This window comes from Coregonus clupeaformis, chromosome 1 (genome assembly GCF_020615455.1).
Source record: "Coregonus clupeaformis isolate EN_2021a chromosome 1, ASM2061545v1, whole genome shotgun sequence".
In the NCBI taxonomy this organism is placed as follows: Eukaryota; Metazoa; Chordata; class Actinopteri; order Salmoniformes; family Salmonidae; genus Coregonus; species Coregonus clupeaformis.
Genome location: NC_059192.1, coordinates 987,413 through 1,005,964, shown reverse-complemented (window position 1 = coordinate 1,005,964; position 18,552 = coordinate 987,413). Strand labels below are relative to the sequence as shown.

The 18,552-nt window shown below is 44.8% G+C and overlaps 1 protein-coding gene across 1 annotated transcript in view; it reads left to right on the top strand.

Moving 5' to 3' along the window:
* LOC121568314 (inactive tyrosine-protein kinase 7-like) overlaps positions 1 to 18,552 on the top strand; it is a 253,432-nt gene that overhangs the window by 154,208 nt on the left and 80,672 nt on the right. The window contains exons 3-4 of the mRNA XM_041878871.2: positions 9,860 to 9,956; positions 10,340 to 10,524. Coding sequence (XP_041734805.1) covers positions 9,860 to 9,956; positions 10,340 to 10,524 — 282 coding nt within the window. The remainder of the gene's footprint in view (positions 1 to 9,859; positions 9,957 to 10,339; positions 10,525 to 18,552) is intronic.

The following is an 18,552-nucleotide window of genomic DNA, read 5'->3' as shown; positions in this document are numbered from 1 at the left end:
TGAACACCAGACGGGCTGCAGCGTTCTGGATGAGTTGTAGGGGTTTAATGGCACAGGCAGGAAGCCCAGCCAACAGCGAGTTGCAGTAATCGAGACGGGAGATGACAAGTGCCTGGATTAGGACCTGTGCCGCTTCCTGTGTAAGGTTAAAAAAATGGAAAGAATATGGCACCACAACAAACCTGCCAAGATAGGGCTGCCTACCAAAGGCACCAGGCAAGGACGGCATTAATCAGAGAGGCAACAAAGAGACCAAAGATAACCCTGAAGGAGCTGCAATGCTCCACAGCGGAGATTGGAGTATCTGTCCATAGGACCACTTTAAGCCGGACACTCCACAGAGCTGGGCTTTACGGAAGACTGGCCAGAAAAAAGCCATTGCTTAAAGATATATGCAAACATGTTTGGTGTTCGCCAAACGTCATGTGGGAGACTCCCCAAACATATGGAAGAAGGTACTCTGGTCAAATGAGACTAAAATTGAGCTTTTTGCCATCAATGAAAACGCTATGTCTGGCGCAAACCCAACATCTCTCATCACCCCGAGAACACCATCCCCACAGTGAGGCAGCATCATGCTGTGGGGAAGTTTTTCATCGGCAAAAGGTGGCTCTACAAAGTTTTCTGTTTTTTTGTCTTATTTCTTGTTTGTTTCACAAGAAAATATATTTTGCTTCTTCAAGGTGGTAGGCATGTTGTGTAAATCAAATGATACAAACCCCCAAAAATCCATTTTAATATCAGGTTTTAAGGCAAAAAAATAGGAAAAATGGGGGGTGAATACTTTCACAAGACACTGTAGATGAAGTTATTATTTCTTATTTTTTTTAAACACACATTCCACACCACACCTTCAGTGTGTTGTATGTGCATGCATCCCCACACACACCAAAATGCGCGCATGCACACACACACACACACACACACACACACACACACACACACTCCTCACCATCACGTTCTGACTCTCTCCCTAACAGGACTCCATGTTTTCTCTTCTCCACAATGCACCTCAACATCTCAGTGCTACCTTGGAGAGCAGCATCTGTGGTGTTTGATAGAAGAATCACAATGTCTCCCAGAACCCCCTACAACTCAAACTTTTTCCATTTCCTGTGGAGGGCTGTTAAAATAAGTCCGCCCATGTGTAGAGGTGTAATTAACCAGCCAGTGCCTGCCTCTATGAGCGACAGACATCACCTCTTGTTGTTTTTGACTGGCCACCAATTCTCCTGTCTGCCTCCTGTCACTCACACCATATGAGTATGGACACCGAACAGAGAGCACTGGTGTGTTTGGCAACAATAGAAGATTAGAGTTGGCTAAAGCACATATAGGATGAATACATAAGCCTACACTACATTTTAAGGTTTAGTGTAATTTTACGTTTCATGTTTAGAAAGCTGTATGTTCATCTCTCTTCTTCAACCCTTATTTTACCAGGTAAGTTGACTTAGAGGAACATATATTTTGCAGCAACAACCTGAGGTGTAGTTGCAACAGAGAATTTTATATTCATCATGTCCATACCCATTCGAAAACTTGTTCATTCTACCATAATACAGTAGCCACACGTCTTTCTTTCTCCTGGGTGACCAAATCCTCCCTGGTAACTCTGGTTACTGTGGTTTGACTGCATCACGGAAACCATTCACCATGACAACAAATCAGCTCGTTGAGTCTAACATGTACATACACACACAAATTGGTCCCTTGGTGCGCCGAAGCGTGAATAGCCCTAAGCCGCTGTCCTAACATTGTCCTAGCATTCATCACTGTTATTAACACTGAAGCAATGCAGACCTGGCGCTCTGCCTGCCTCCTAGCTTTAATAAAGCCTTGTTGCTCCTAAATATCAGGTTGTGGTTGCCACACAGCAAATTGTCCAGTGTTACCTAGTGTTGATTTTTCAGGGTAGCATTTCTAGTTCAGGTGTTAAATTCACACGGTAAGTGTTACATTTACACTAATTGGTTGAAAAGAACCCCAGTGTTGGCGTTAATAACCAGTGTTAACCCAAAACCATGCCCATCATTATCATATTTCCCAGCATGCTCTATTGCAGATGGATTTTTACAACAATTTTTTTTTTTCAATATATGTTTTTGCAAATATAAATACCATACATTTTTCTAAACTAATCCAATCTTTTACTTGGACTTTTGCACCCGTTACTGAAATGGTTGTTCCAGTTTAGATGGTTTAGGTAGTCTCATAACTTAGTCTTCCCAACCCTGCAGTTGTCCTGAATGCAGGTTGCAGGTGAATAAACATTCCAAATGTTGGATATACCCACTCTGGCTGGATTCCAATAGGAATTAAATATCACTTTGCAAGCAAGCATAATGTGACTTGCAGGCCTGATGTGGCCTGTAAACCATGCGTTTCAGGCCACTGTATTCGGGTAAAACTAGGCCCTCAAAATAATGCCTTATGAAATACGAGTTGTATTTTTTAAAATAATTGTATGGTATTGTGTGTAGATTGATGAGGACATTTTTTTATTTAATCAATTTTAGAAAAAGGCTGTAACGTAACAAAATGTGGATTAAGTCAAGGGGTCTGAATACTTTCCGAATGCACTGTACGCTAAACATGGTGGGATCTTTTTGTGTCTGTAAAATTAATTCAGCTAGAAATGGCAATGGAAACGCTTTTATGTGCAAAAATTGATATAATTACCATCACATCGAAGTCACGCGATGACATATGTGATCCTCCCACTACAACTCGGGAAAGCATGCAGTTTATGAGGCTACAGATTAAATAAATTATGATGAACTTCACGGGGTGGTGAAAGTGCAAGGTGATGAGCCTGATGCACCTTTCCAATAAACTGTAAAGCAGGGGTGTCAAACGTCCGGCCCGCGGGCCGGATCAGGCCCGCAAACGGGTTTAATCCGGCCCGCGAGATGATTTTGTAAAGTATAAAAATGAGCTGCAATTTTTCAATAAAATAAACTGCTGTTCCAATTGTGTCCACTGGATGGCGCAATAGCAATTGTGTTAAGCAAGCAAACTGTTTATACCAGGGCAGAGCAAATAGGTCAAGCAAGTGCAGCCAGTCCGGATGAGCTACTTTGTTTTGCCCACAATATTTATTACGGCTTCTACTTTTAACATTATGTGCTTTGGCACCCTCATTGCCCCAATATGTCTCTGTCAAAAAAGAGAAAAGTGGACGCAGAGTGCAGAGTGTTCCAAGAAAAATTGTCATCCTTCTATTTATTCACGAATTGAATGGGAAAGCTGTATGTTTGGTGTGTTCACAGCATGTTGCAGTGCTGAAAGAATATAACCTTACGCCGCCACTATGTGAGTCTTCATGCCGACAAATATGACAACTTTCAAGGACAGCGGAGAAGAGAGAAGGTGAATGAACTGTTGGTGGGTCTGAAGAAACAGCAGTCTGTGTTTACTCACAGCCGAGACATCAGTGACGCTGCAGTGAAAGCTAGCTACCTCATTGCTAATGAAATCGCAGTGGCTTCAAAACCATTTAGTGAGGGTGAATTTGTAAAAACATGCATGATGAAGGCAGCAGAGATTGTGTGCCCTGAAAAGCACCAGGCTTTTGCAAATATCAGCCTGACAAGAAACACAGTTGCAGACAGGATTTCCGATCTTTCAGTGGATTTGGACAGCCAGTTGAAGCAAAAAGTAAAGTCATTTATTGCGTTTTCGGTTGCAATTGATGAAAGCACGGACATTACAGATGTTGCACAACTGGCCATTTTAATCCGCGGAGTTGATAACACATTGACCGTCACCGAGGAGTTCGTGGAGTTGGTGCCGATGACAGATACAACGACAGCAGCTGATATTTTCACTGCACTCGTCGGCGCGCTGGACAGGGTCGGAGTGGACTGGTCCCGCGCTGTCAGCCTGGCTACAGATGGTGCGCCCTCAATTATCGGGAGAAAAGCAGGCGTTGTGACAAAGTTCAGAGAGAAAGTGCAATCTGCAAATGGAGGACGTGATTTTTGGACTTTTCACTGTATTTTGCACCAGGAGGCTTTGTGTTGCAAGTCATTAAAGATGGATAACGTCATGAAGGTGGTCATCCAAACTGTTAATTTCATCCGATCCAGAAGCCTGAATCACCGTCAGTTTGACAGCCTTCTCAGAGAGAAAGACCACATCTATGGCCTGCCATACCACACTGAGGTAAGATGGTTAAGCCGAGGTGCTGTGCTGAGGCGTTTCTTTGATTTACGAGAAGAAATTGAACAGTTCATGGAAGAAAAGGGCAAACCAGTGTTAGAATTTAATTCCGCAGAATGGATGCAGGACCTTGCATTTATGGTGGATGTTACAGAGCACCTGAATAACTTGAACAAACAGCTTCAAGGGCGCAACAAAGTTGCCACGCAGTATTATGACAGCATACGTTCTTTCAAGTTGAAGCTGTCATTGTGGGAGACGCAACTCGCCGGTGGTGATGCAGCTCACTTCCCCTGTCTGAAAAATGTGTGCGCGACCCAACATGTGGCAGACATGAAGCTGTTCAAAGATAAAATAACGGGACTGTTAAGGGAGTTTGAGCAACGCTTTCAGATTTTTGGTGAACTGGAGAAAGACTTCAAAGTTTTTTGTTCGCCATTCACCGTGAATCCCTCGGATTTGAAGGGCAAATTTGCCGCAGCTGGCTTGGACACATTTGATCAGAATCTCTTGCCAGGTTACCCCAACTTGACAGCCCTCGCTGCAAAACTGTTGTGCATGTTTGGAACCACATATCTTTGTGAGCAAGTTCTCTGTAATGAGCATAAATAAAACAAAGCTGCGCTCAAGGCTCACGCACAAGCACTTGAATCACATCCTGAAGTTGGCTGCCACTCAGGATGTGATGCCTGATATTGATGCGCTGGTGAAAGCTAAAAGTTGCCAGGTATCAGGAGTCAAATAAACTATGCAACCCCACTTAAAGTGCTGCATGAGACACCCTGATATAGTTCTGTGATCTGTGATATACTTCTGTGAATCACTGAGGCATTGTGTGTTTGTGTGTTGTTTGTCCTCAGAATTTCAAATAACTTGAGGTGTTTTATGATTAATAGTGATGTTGTGCTTTTGGACACACTGTCCTCAGGCTCCAGCTTTATGTTTATATGTTTTTATGTTGATGTGCTATTGTTTTTAATTGATTTTATTTTATTTGTATATTTAACCTATTCTTGACTCTGTGGTTCTTGCACTTGTTTGGGGAACAGGATTTCATTATTTTTATCTACATTTCTGCCTGAGAAATGACACCCTGATATAGTTCTGTGATCTGTGAAACAGTTCTGTGAATCACTGAGGCATTGTGTGTTTGTGTGTTCTTTTTCTTTAGAATTTTCAAATAAACTTGACGTGTTTTATGATTAATAGTGATGTTGTGCTTGTACTATTTTGGACACACTGTCCTCAGGCTCCAGCTTTATGTTTTATGTTGATAGTATTAAAACAAAGAAAACAATCTGAAGTTGTTGTTTTTAAGTTATATATACCATGATTTTACCGGTCCGGCCCACTTGGGAATAGATTTTCCTCCATGTGGCCCCTGAGCTAAAATGAGTTTGACACCCCTGCTGTAAAGGGTCTTATTCTTATTCTTATTATTTTGTCCATGATAATGTCATCATGTAGGTTATAGGCCTGCCCGTACTGTAGGCTATCTACTGCGAGCTGGGGCTAGAGCGGATGTGCCAATACCAGAGTGGGCACATTCGCTATATAATGCAACATCTTTTGTGACAACCATCGGTAGAGTTGACAATGTGATGGCAACCCATTTATCTAGTATATTTTATTCGAAACATGGGAATTGAACCGCAGCACCACTAATGGCAGGTCTGTCTGTCTGGTCCCAGGTCATAGTTTGAGAGCCCCGTCCTCACCCACTCAACAGTAGAGGACTTGACTGACAGCCGTAGCCAATCGGCATCCCCAACTCCACTATCAGACGTACTGCAAACACAAAGACACACACAGGCACACACACACACACACACACACACACAGTGGGGCATGCTCTGTCAGGGTTGCCTAATGAGCACTGCCTTGCCTGCTTGGCTCATCTGTGGAGGAGTGAGGGGGACAGAGGCCTGCCTTGCTTCCGCAGAGACAGTTTCCCATGATTCCTCAGGGTGCTGGGGGTTGCTATCAGCGACTGTAATGCGTTGTGACAGGCTTTTCTATAGCGCCCCCTCTGACCTTACAGTAGCGCTCCATCCCCACCTTCCCCATCCTGTCTCATTCCATGCATATTTGAAAGACGACAAAAACATCAGCAGAGACACAGATGTACTATTCAGACACAGGCCATATGAGTGGATCCCCTTATGTAAGAATCACTGGCACACACACACACTCTCACATACAGACACACTCGAGTAGAAACCCACAGAGCCCCAACAAACCATAGACTGAATAGAAACAAACAGGCACTCTTGCTGAATGGATGTGCCCAGTGATAATAATAATAATAATAATATAATATACCATTTAGCAGATGCTTTTATCCAAAGCGACTTACAGTCATGTGTGCATACATTTTTATCTCATCCTTATTACATCAAATGCATACATTCAAGCATGACAAATGTACAGGCACATATTACTGTATATGCCATTATATGATTAACGATTAGCCTACATGCTCACTAAGTGCAAATACAGAGGTTGCATCATAAATGGCACCCTATTCCCTATATAGTGCACTACTTTTGACCAGACCAGACCTGGTCCAAAGTAGTCCACTAAATAGGGAGTAGGGTGCCAGTTGGGAAGCAGACTCAGTCACACAACACAGCAGGGGAGAATCAAAGACTAATAAGCTCTATCATTATTAAAATCAATTGGTTACACTTCAGTGGGAATGGATCCGTGAGGCAGTTTCTCACTGCTTCATGTTGTCAATCTGATATTTGTGTGGGTTTGTTAGGGGAACACTAGGAGAAATAAGAATGTGTTCTTTACTGATGTCACGTTCGTTCATCGACGAGACGGACCAAGGCGCAGCGTGATATGCGTACATGTTTATTTTTCAGAATAAACACAATGACAAAACAACAAACGAAACGTGAAGTCCAAGGTACACAAAACAAACATACCTAACACGGAACAAGATCCCACAACCCACTAGTGTCAATAGGCTACCTAAGTATGGTCCCCAATCAGAGACAACGAGCTACAGCTGCCTCTGATTGGGAACCACACCGGCCAACATAGATCTACACGATCTAGATCTAAACATAGAAAATGTAACATAGAACATACCACACAGAAAATACACACCCTGACTCAACAAATACGAGTCCCCAGAGTCAGGGAATGACAGTACCCCCAAAGATGCGGACTCCGACCGCACAATATAAACATAACAGGGTAGGGGCCGGGTGGGCATTCCGCCTCGGAGGCGGATCCGGCTCAGGGCGTGACGACCACTTACTCTCCACCTCCCTGTTGCGCCCCTGGTCTGGTCTGGACCTCGGCACGCTGCTTCCCCTCTCCTTCCTCCCACAAAGTACCAAGCCCTGTCTGGACCCTGGTATGGGAGACCCCGAACCTGGAGAGGGGCTGACGTCTGGGTCTGGACTGGAGCCGCTGACCGGAGCTGGACCGGGCACTGGTGGAGCGGACTGCACAGGCTCCGGACTGGAGCCGCTGACCGGAGCTGGACTGGGCACTGGTGGAGCGGACTGCTCTGGCTCCGGAGTGGAGCCGCTGACCGGAGCTGGACTGGACCCCGGTGAAGCGGATTGCTCTGGCTCCGGAGTGGAGCAGCTGACCGGAGCTGGATCAGGCACCAGTGGAGCGTACTGCTCTGGCTCTGGAGTGGAGCTGCTGACCGGAGCTGGACTGGACCCCGGTGAAGCGGATTGCTCTGGCTCCGGAGTAGAGCAGCTGACCGGAGCTGAACTGGGCACCGGTGGAGCGGACTGCTCTGGATCCGGAGTGGAGCAGCTGACCGGTGCCGGACCAGGCACCGGTGGAACAGGCACGGGCCGTGCCGGACTGGACACACGCACCACTGGCTTAGTGCGGGAAGCAGGAACAGGACGGGCCGGACTGGCGACGCGCACCACTGGCTTGGTGCGAGGGGCAGGAACGGGTCGGGCCGTACTGGGAACACGCACCACTGGCTTAGTGCGGGAAGCAGGAACGGGCCGGACCGGACTGGCGACACGCACCACTTGCTCCTTCTGCTGCCTAACCAGCTCCTCTCGCCGTGCCTCTACACTTTCCTTCTCCCTTATAGCCTCCTGTAGCGCCTCCCTCTGACCGAATAACTCCTGCTCCCTCTGAACCAATAGCCCCCGTAACATGGTGGCCTCCTAACCTGCAGATCCGCCCTTTAACGGTCTCCTGCTGCCTCATCGTCCACACCGTGTGCCCCCCCCCCCAAAAAAAAATATTGGGGTTGCCTCTCGGGTCTCCGTCGTCGGCACTGTTGGTGCCGTTTTTCCTTTCCTACCTGGGCATCCTCCTTCATCGCCTTCTGGTAACGGACGGCCTCCTCCTCCTTAATTCTCCCCCAACCGAGGAGGACATCTACTAATGTAACCTCCTGTTGAATTCCCGGCGTTTGCTCCTGAACACGATGCTTGGTCCTCGTTTGGTGGGATCTTCTGTCACGTTCGTTCATCGACGAGACGGACCAAGGCGCAGCGTGATATGCGTACATGTTTATTTTTCAGAATAAACACAATGACAAAACAACAAACGAAACGTGAAGTCCAAGGTACACAAAACAAACATACCTAACACGGAACAAGATCCCACAACCCACTAGTGCCAATAGGCTACCTAAGTATTGTCCCCAATCAGAGACAACGAGCTACAGCTGCCTCTGATTGGGAACCACACCGGCCAACATAGATCTACACGATCTAGATCTAAACATAGAAAATACAACATAGAACATACCACACAGAAAATACACACCCTGACTCAACAAATACGAGTCCCCAGAGTCAGGGCGTGACAACTGACTCCCATGGTTAGATTAAGATTAAATAAAAAAGAGCTGCGAGGGAAGTTTAGCCATGCTTCATTGGAATCTGCCGGTCTCATTTCATTACGTCATCAATACATGCCAGTATGCCGGATTAATCTGATATAACGACAATTATGTGCTATTTTTGTCAAATCTTCCGAATAGATAACTGGTGGGTCAAAACTGCATAGGAATTTTGCTCTGTGTCGTTACCATTGCAGTTCTTTTCAGGGCAGTTTCTCTTCTGGACATTAAATTCCCCTGACACACAGAGCAACAAATGGAGAGTCCAGATAGCCCTTGAATTCCTCTTTATGGGCTCCTCTGACAGCCTGAGTGACCCTTTTAACTGGGAAAGTCAATATAGTCTGTCTCCACACGCGCATATACACACACACACACACAATGAATAAATGGCTGTATAATGCTGATGTAGGCAGGTCCCTAGCCCAGATAAATGTTGATGTGGTTGATCTTTGGGTCTCCCTCTGCCCATGTCTCTGTGTTGTCAAAGTGACTTTGTCTGATGCTTGCTAGATCCATTAACATCACAGTTAGCCTGGATACTTTGTCTGATGCTTGCTAGATCCATTAACATCACAGTTAGCCTGGATACAGTAATACCACAACTCAATGTTCCTTCTGTCCCTCTCTTTCTCTCTTCTCTCTCTCTCTCTGCACCTTTCTCCCTCTTTTCCCCTCATTCTTGCTCCCTCTTTTCTTCTCTCTCTCTCTCTCTCTCTCTCTCTCTCTCTCTCTCTCTCTCTCTCTCTCTCTCTCTCTCTCTCTCTCTCTCTCTCTCTCTCTCTCTCTCTCTCTCTCTCTCTCTCTCTCTCTCTCTCCCTCTCTCTCCCCCCCCTTCTTCTCCATTAACAGGGTTGGAAAGTGGGGGTGTGACCCTGAAGGAGCCAGCCACGGAGATCGAGAGCTCTGCACCAGTGATGTTGCGATGCCACATTGACGGACACCCGCGGTGAGCCCCTCCCCCCCTCCTCTCTTCCTTCACCTTGAGTTCAGAGTTCAAGGGGTGCCTGTGCCTCATTTACATACAACAACTGTACTGAAAAACTGCTCTGGCCTCCATACTGAAAAGACAAAAGGTCAAAGGTCTCCCTCCTGACCTTTCTCATGGCCTCCTCACCCCTCTTTACGTTAAGTAAAGGGTTAACACACACACATTTCTCGCTTTTGATGCATGGAATTACAGCCCCGAAACTGACATTCTATAAAACAAATAGCTTGTACAAACACAATTTTACCTCTGTACTTTTACTGTCAACATTTCAGTCAGAGACCTTTCTCATGCCCTCCTCACTCTCTCTCTCTCTCCCCTCCTCCCCTCTCCTCCCCCCTCAGGCCCACTTGCCAGTGGTTCCGAGATGGGGTGAGGCTGACAGAAAAGACCCATCAGATCAACAACAAGGAGCACACCGTCACCTTCAAGAGCGCCAGCCCCGACGACAACGGCCTGTACTACTGCTGTGCCAAGAGTGCAGCCGGCCATGTGTGCAGCAACACCAACTTCACCCTCAACATTATAGGTGTTTTTGCCCGTTCAGTTTTATCATGGATGTGTGTGTGTCTTTGCTGTCTGTACGCGTTTGTCTTGTGTGTGTGTGTTTAGTCTATGTGTGTGGGCTCCGCTTCTCTGTAAATGCTGCTTCACTCATAATCCTGTTATCTTTGTTGACATCTCACACACTGTGGGCCCCCTGGCAATTTGGCCACATTACTACCAAGTTGCCTTTTCTCATTCTTTCCTTTGCATCATGGTCTTCAAAAGAATCACAGTCAATGGGATTAGACACACACACACACACACACACACACTTCTGAGCCAGGCTGCTCTATTGAGCCTGGCAACAGTGTGACATTAATAAATCACAAAAGAAAGGTTATCGCGTGTTAGCAGGAGAGCTTTGCCCATATTTTCTACTTTTCGTAAATATTTCCACACCTGTCATGGTGTGTTTAATTACCTGATTGGCCTGTTAGAGGCTAAGCCAGGCTGCACTATGAGATTTGTTCTGCAGTGAGTGTGTAGCTGTGGACCATTACTGTGGAGAGAGAGAGAGAGCCTACACTCTTGGAAAAAAAGGTGCTATCTAGAACCTAATAGGGTTGTTCGGCTGTCCCCATACAGTGAGGGAAAAAAGTATTTGATCCCCTGCTGATTTTGTACGTTTGCCCACTGACAAAGAAATGATCCATCTATAATTTTAATGGTAGGTTTATTTGAACAGTGAGAGACAGAATAACAACAACAAAATCCAGAAAAACGCATGTCAAAAATGTTATAAATTGATTTGCATTTTAATGAGGGAAATAAGTATTTGACCCCCTCTCAATCAGAAAGATTTCTGGCTCCCAGGTGTCTTTTATACAGGTAACGAGCTGAGATTAGGAGCACACTCTTAAAGGGAGTGCTCCTAATCTCAGTTTGTTACCTGTATAAAAGACACCTGTCCACAGAAGCAATCAATCAATCAGATTCCAAACTCTCCACCATGGCCAAGACCAAAGAGCTCTCCAAGGATGTCAGGGACAAGATTGTAGACCTACACAAGGCTGGAATGGGCTACAAGACCATCGCCAAGCAGCTTGGTGAGAAGGTGACAACAGTTGGTGCGATTATTCACAAATGGAAGAAACACAAAATAACTGTCACCTCGTGGAGTTGCAATGATCATGAGAACGGTGAGGAATCAGCCCATAACTACACGGGAGGATCTTGTCAATGATCTCAAGGCAGCTGGGACCATAGTCACCAAGAAAACAATTGGTAACACACTACGCCGTGAAGGACTGAAATCCTGCAGTGCCCGCAAGATCCCCCTGCTCAAGAAAGCACATATACAGGCCCGTCTGAAGTTTGCCAATGAACATCTGAATGATTCAGAGGAGAACTGGGTGAAAGTGTTGTGGTCAGTTGAGACCAAAATCGAGCTCTTTGGCATCAACTCAACTCGCCGTGTTTGGAGGAGGAGGAATGCTGCCTATGACCCCAAGAACACCATCCCCACCGTCAAACATGGAGGTGGAAACATTATGCTTTGGGGGTGTTTTTCTGCTAAGGCGACAGGACAACTTCACCGCATCAAAGGGACGATGGACGGGGCCATGTACCGTCAAATCTTGGGTGAGAACCTCCTTCCCTCAGCCAGGGCATTGAAAATGGGTCGTGGATGGGTATTCCAGCATGACAATGGCCCAAAACACACGGCCAAGGCAACAAAGGAGTGGCTCAAGAAGAAGCACATTAAGGTCCTGGAGTAGCCAGTCTCCAGACCTTAATCCCATAGAACATTTGTGGAGGGAGCTGAAGGTTCGAGTTGCCAAACGTCAGCCTCAAAACCTTAATGACTTGGAGAAGATCTGCAAAGAGGAGTGGGACAAAGTCCCTCCTGAGATGTGTGCAAACCTGGTGGCCAACTACAAGAAACGTCTGACCTCTGTGATTGCCAACAAGGGTTTTGCCACCAAGTACTAAGTCATGTTTTGCAGAGGGGTCAAATACTTATTTCCCTCATTAAAATACAAATACATTTATAACATTTTTGACATGCGTTTTTCTGGATTTTGTTGTTGTTATTCTGTCTCTCACTGTTCAAATAAACCTACCATTACAATTATAGACTGATCATGTCTTTGTCAGTGGGCCAACGTACAAAATCAGCAGGGGATCAAATACTTGTTTCCCTCACTGTAGGAGAACCCTTTGAAGAACCCGTTTTGGTTCCAGGTAGAACCCTTTTGGATTCCATGTAGGACCCTTTCCACAGAGAGTTCAACATGGAACCCGAAAAGGTTCTCCTATGGGGACAGCTGAAGAACCCTTTTGGAACCCTTTTTTCTAAGAGTGTATAATGTGATTACCGCAGGCCCTACCGGTGTGTAAGGATCCACCTCCACAGCCAACCACTCACACACTCTAAATCACACCAATTCACTTATTGTACATGTACTGTAAATATAAACATAAGCTCTCTCAGTTTATTCCCCGAAATTCTGTTGAATTGTAATGAGTCCACGTATTTTTGTCCTGGTTTCTGTATACATCTTTCCTTATTACATAGAATGTGTATATCGTGTGTGTGTGTGGAAATGTGCCCCTGTGTGCCCCTGAGCACACCACCACACAGAATAGAGTACCCAGTCAGGAGCACATATGTGGGAGAAACCTGATCTCCACTCCAATTAGCCACCTGCGCTGCTTACACACATCCGCACACACGCCCGCACGCACGCACCACACCCCACACACACACACACACACGCACACCGGATTAGCACCTGGATAGAAAGAAAGAAAGAAAGAAAGAAAGAAAGAAAGAAAGAAAGAAAGAAAGAAAGAAAGAAAGAAAGAAAGAAAGAAAGAAAGAAAGAAAGAAAGAAAGAAAGAAAGAAAGAAAGAAAGAAAGAAAGAAAGAGTTGAGTTGTTGAGTTTTAACCCACTGCACTCCCATAGTCCTTCAATGTTGAGTTTTAACCCACTGCACTCCCATAGTCCTTCAATGTGAGCGAATAGTTGACAGACAGCTTTGGACAGGTTTAGATTAGAATACCTTCTCACAGGTACCTAAATACAGTATGGTCTTCTCACAGTGTGGGTGGCCCAGGTGCAAACCTGGGTTCAAATACTGTTTGAAATCATTTGAAATAATGTGTATATGCTTGATTGAGCTTGCCTGTTGCAATGTAACCAATAGAAAAGTCCCAAAAGTGCAAACCCCATCCACCTGGCACTCTAGGCAGAATAAAGCAAATGCTCAAAGTATTTGTAAGATTTCAAAAAGTATTTGAATCCAGTTCTGCCTAGGTGTGTGCTGCTCTTGTATTTTTTAATTTTTTAATTTAGTTCTCATTTACAACTGCGACTTGGCCAAGATAAAGCAAAGCAGTGCGATAAAAACAACAACAACACAGAGTTACATATGGAATAAACAAAAACGTACAGTCAATAACACAATATAAAATAGAAAATCTATATACAGTGTGTGCAAATGTAGTAAGTTATAGAGGTAAGGCAATAAATAGGCCATAGTGCAAAATAATTACAATTTAGTATTAACACTGGAGTGATATATGTGCAGAAGATGATGTGCAAATAGAGATACTGGGGTGCAAATGAGCAAAATAAATAACAATGTAAATAACAATATGGGGATGAGGTAGTTGGGTGGGCTAATTACAGATGGGCTGTGTACAGGTACAGTGATCAGTAAGCTGCTCTGACAACTGATGCTTAAAGTTAATAAGGGAGATAAGTGTCTCCAACTTCAGAGATTTTTGTAGTTCGTTCCAGTCATTTGCAGCAGAGAACTGGAAGGAATGGCGGCCAAAGGAGGTGTTGGCTTTGGGGATGACCAGTGAGATATACCTGCTGGAGCGCATACTACGGGTGGGTGTTGCTATGGTGACCAATGAGCTAAGATAAGGCAGGGATTTGCTTAGAAGTGATTTATAGATGACCTGGAGCCAGTGGGTTTGTCAACGAATATGTAGTGAGGGCCAGCCAACGAGAGCGTACAGGTCACAATGGTGGGTAGTATATGGGGCTTTGGTGACAAAACGGATGGCACTGTGATAGACTACATCCAATTTGCTGAGTAGAGTGTTGGAGGCTATTTTGTAAATGACATTGCCGAAGTCAAGGATCGGTAGGATAGTCAGTTTTACAAGGGCATGTTTAGCAGCATGGGTGAAGGAGGCTTTGTTGTGAAACAGGAAGCCGATTCTAGATTTAACTTTGGATTGGAGATGCTTAATGTGAGTCTGGAAGGAGAGTTTACAGTCTAACCAGACACCTAGGTATTTGTAGTTGTCCACATATTCTAAGTCAGACCCGCCGAGAGTAGTGATTCTAGTCGGGCAGGCGAGTGCAAGCAGCGTTTCGATTGAAGAGCATGCATTTAGTTTTACTAGCTTTTAAGAGCAGTTGGAGGCCACGGAAGGAGTGTTGTATGGCATTGAAGCTTGTTTGGAGGTTTGTTAACGCAGTGTCCAATGAAGGGCCAGATGTATACAAAATGGTGTTGTCTGCGTAGAGGTGGATCTGAGAGTCACCAGCAGCAAGAGCGACATCATTGATATACACAGAGAATAGAGTCGGCCCAATAATTGAACCCTGTGGCACCCCCATAGAGACTGTCAGAGGTCCAGACAACAGGCCCTCCGATTTGACACATTGAACTCTATCTGAGAAGTAGTTGGTGAGCCAGGCAAGGCAGTCAGTTGAGAAACCAAGGCTATTTAGTCTGCCAATAAGAATGCGGTGATTGACAGAGTCAAAAGCCTTGGCCAGGTCGATGAAGACGGCTGCACAGTACTGTCTTTTATCAATCGCGGTTATTATATCGTTTAGGACGTTGAGCGTGGCTGAGGTGCACCCATGACCAGCTCGGAAACCAGATTGCATAGCGGAGAAGGTACGGTGGGATTCGAAGTGGTCTGTGATCTGTTTGTTAACTTGGCTTTCAAATACTTTCGAAAGGCAGGGTTTGATGGATATAGGTCTGTAACAGTTTGGATCTAGAGTGTCACCCCCTTTGAAGAAGGGGATGACCGCGGCAGGTTTCCAATCTCTGGGGATCTCAGACGATACGAAAGAGAGGTTGAACAGGCTAGTAATAGGGGTTGCGACAATTTCGGCGGCTAATTTTAGAAGGAAAGTGTCCAGATTGTCTAGCCCAGCTGATTTGTAGGGGTCCAGATTTTGCAGCTTTTTCAGGACATCAGCTATCTGAATTTGGGTGAAGGAGAAGCGGGGGGAAGGGGGGGGGGCATGGGCAAGTTGCAGCGGAGGGTGCAGAGCTGGTGGCCGGGGTAGCCAGGTGGAAAGCATGGCCGGCCGTAGCAAAATGCTTATTGAAATTCTCGATTATCGTAGATTTATCGGTGGTGACAGTGTTTCCTAGCCTCAGTGCAGTGGGTAGCTGGGAGGGGGTGCTTTTATTCTCCATGGACTTTACAGTGTCCCAAAACTTTTTGGAGTTAGTGCTACAGGATGCAAATTTCTGTTTGAAAAAGCTAGCCTTTGCTTTCCTAACTGCCTAGTTAGCGTTCAGCTGTGCTCTGTTTAGAACATCCTAATGGTATTTCTAGCACCCACATCTGAAGAGCCTTATCCATAGACCATAGTCTCGAAAACCCAACCCTAGGCAACACAGTGACTAGGGTCTGGTTTAAACACTACAGCGAATACTATAGTATGTATACCATAGTATACTATAGTGTTTCTTCATGTGGGATGCTTAATCTCGAAAATTGATCCTAGGCAACACAGTGACTAGGGTCTGGTTTCAATTATGGACTCTTTCGGCATAGAGGAACTATGATATTGCCACTCCTATTTGCCATATTTTCAATTTAAGCCTACTAGAATGTGTGTGCCCCCAGGCTTGGAGGGAAGCGAAAGTCATTCCACTACCTAAGAATAGTAAAGCCCCCTTTACTGGCTCAAATAGCCAACCAATTAGCCTGTTACCAACCCATAGTAAACTATTGGAAAAAATTGTGTTTGACCAGATACAATGCTATTTTACAGTAAACAAATTGACAACAAACTTTCAGCATGCTTATAGAGAAGGACATTCAACAAGCACAGCGCTTACACAAATGACTGATGATTGGCTGAGAGAAATTGATGATAAAAAGATTGTGGGTGCTGTTTTGTTAGACTTCAGTGCGGCTTTTGACATTATCGATCATAGTCTGCTGCTGGAAAAACGTATGTGTTATGGCTTTACACCTTATGCTATATTGTGGATACGTCACCTTTTTCAATCTTTAGTAATGACATGCCACTGGCTTTGAGGAAAGCCAGAGTGTCTATGTATGTGGATGACTCAACATTATACATGTCAGCTACTACAGCGACTGAAATGACTGCAACACTTAACAAAGAGTTGCAGTTAGTGTCAGAGTGGGTGGCAAGGAATAAGTTAGTCCAAAATATTTCTAAAACTAAAAGCATTGTATTTGGAACAAATCATTCACTAAACTCCAAACCTCAATTAAATCTTGTAATAAATAATGTGGAGCTTGAGCAAATTGAGGTGACTAAACTGCTTGAAGTAACCCTGGATTGTAAACTGTCATGGTCAAAACATATTGATAAAACAGTAGCTAAGATCGGGAAAAGTCTGTCCATAATAAAGCGCTGTTCTACCTTCTTAACAGCACTATCAACAAGGCAGGTTCTACTGGCTCTAGTTTTATCGCACTGTTCAGTCGTGTGGTCAGGTGCCACAAAGAGGGACTTAGGAAAATTGCAATTGGCTCAAAACAGGGCAGCACGGCTGGCCCTTGGATGTACACAGAGAGCAAACATTAATAATATGCATGTCAATCTCTCCTGGTTCAAAGTGGAGGAGAGATTGACTTCATCACTGCTTGTGTTTGTGAGAGGTGTTGACATGTTGAAAGCACCGAGCTGTCTGTTTGAACGACTGGCACACAGCTCAGACACCCATACATACCCCACAAGCCATGCCACCAGAGGTCTCTTCACAGTCCCCAAGTCCAGAACAGACTATGGGAGGCGCACAGTACGACATAGAGCCATGACTACATGGAACTCTATTCCACATCAGGTAACTGATGCAAACAGTAGAATCAGATTTAAAAAACAGATACAAATACACCTTATGGAACAGCAGGGACTGTGAAGCAACACAAACATAGGCACAGACACATGCATACATACACATGATAACACATGCTCCATACACACACGTACACGTACACAATTTTGTGTTGTAGATATGTGGTAGTGGAGTAGGGGCCTGAGGGCACACACTTAGTGTGCTGTGAAATCTGTTATGAATGTATTGTAATGTTTTTTTTAATATGTAACTGCCTTAATTTTGCTGGACCACAGGAAGAGTAGCTGCTGCCTTGGCAGCAGCTAATGGGGATCCATAATAAATACAAATACAAATACCTCATCTATGTACCCACACATACAATTATCTGTAAGGTCACTCAGTCGAGCAGTAAATTTCAATCACAGATTCAACCACAAAGACCAGGGAGGTTTTTCAATGCATCGCAAAGAAGGGCACCTATTGGTAGTTGGGTAAAAATACAAAAACCAGACATTGAATATCCCTTTGAGCATGGTGAAGTTATTAATTACACTTTGGATGGTGTATCAAAACACTCAGTCACTGCAAAGATACAGGCGTCCTTCCTAACTCAGTTGTTTGTTTTTCATGGCACATGTCTTGATTGACACCTGTCTCAGTGGACTAATCCATTGCGGAGGCCGCAGGGATGGTACACCAGTATCACCAGTAGTACATTTACCGTAAATTCCCATAATTTCTAATCTACAATGTTTGTTTGGTTACTGTAATTTCTGTTAATACATTCAATATATTATTATTACAGTCTTTTACAGTTCTCATGGTCGGAGTGGACACGTTGTTTGCAGAGCGCACAACCTAGGCTACACTTCTGAGAAACAAGTTAAGGTTTATTTCATTCTATTTAAGAGTTGTCAATGTATTAATTGTATTTTGTTTGGAGCGCTCCTGTCAATGTTGAGCTCCTGCGAATATTGAGTA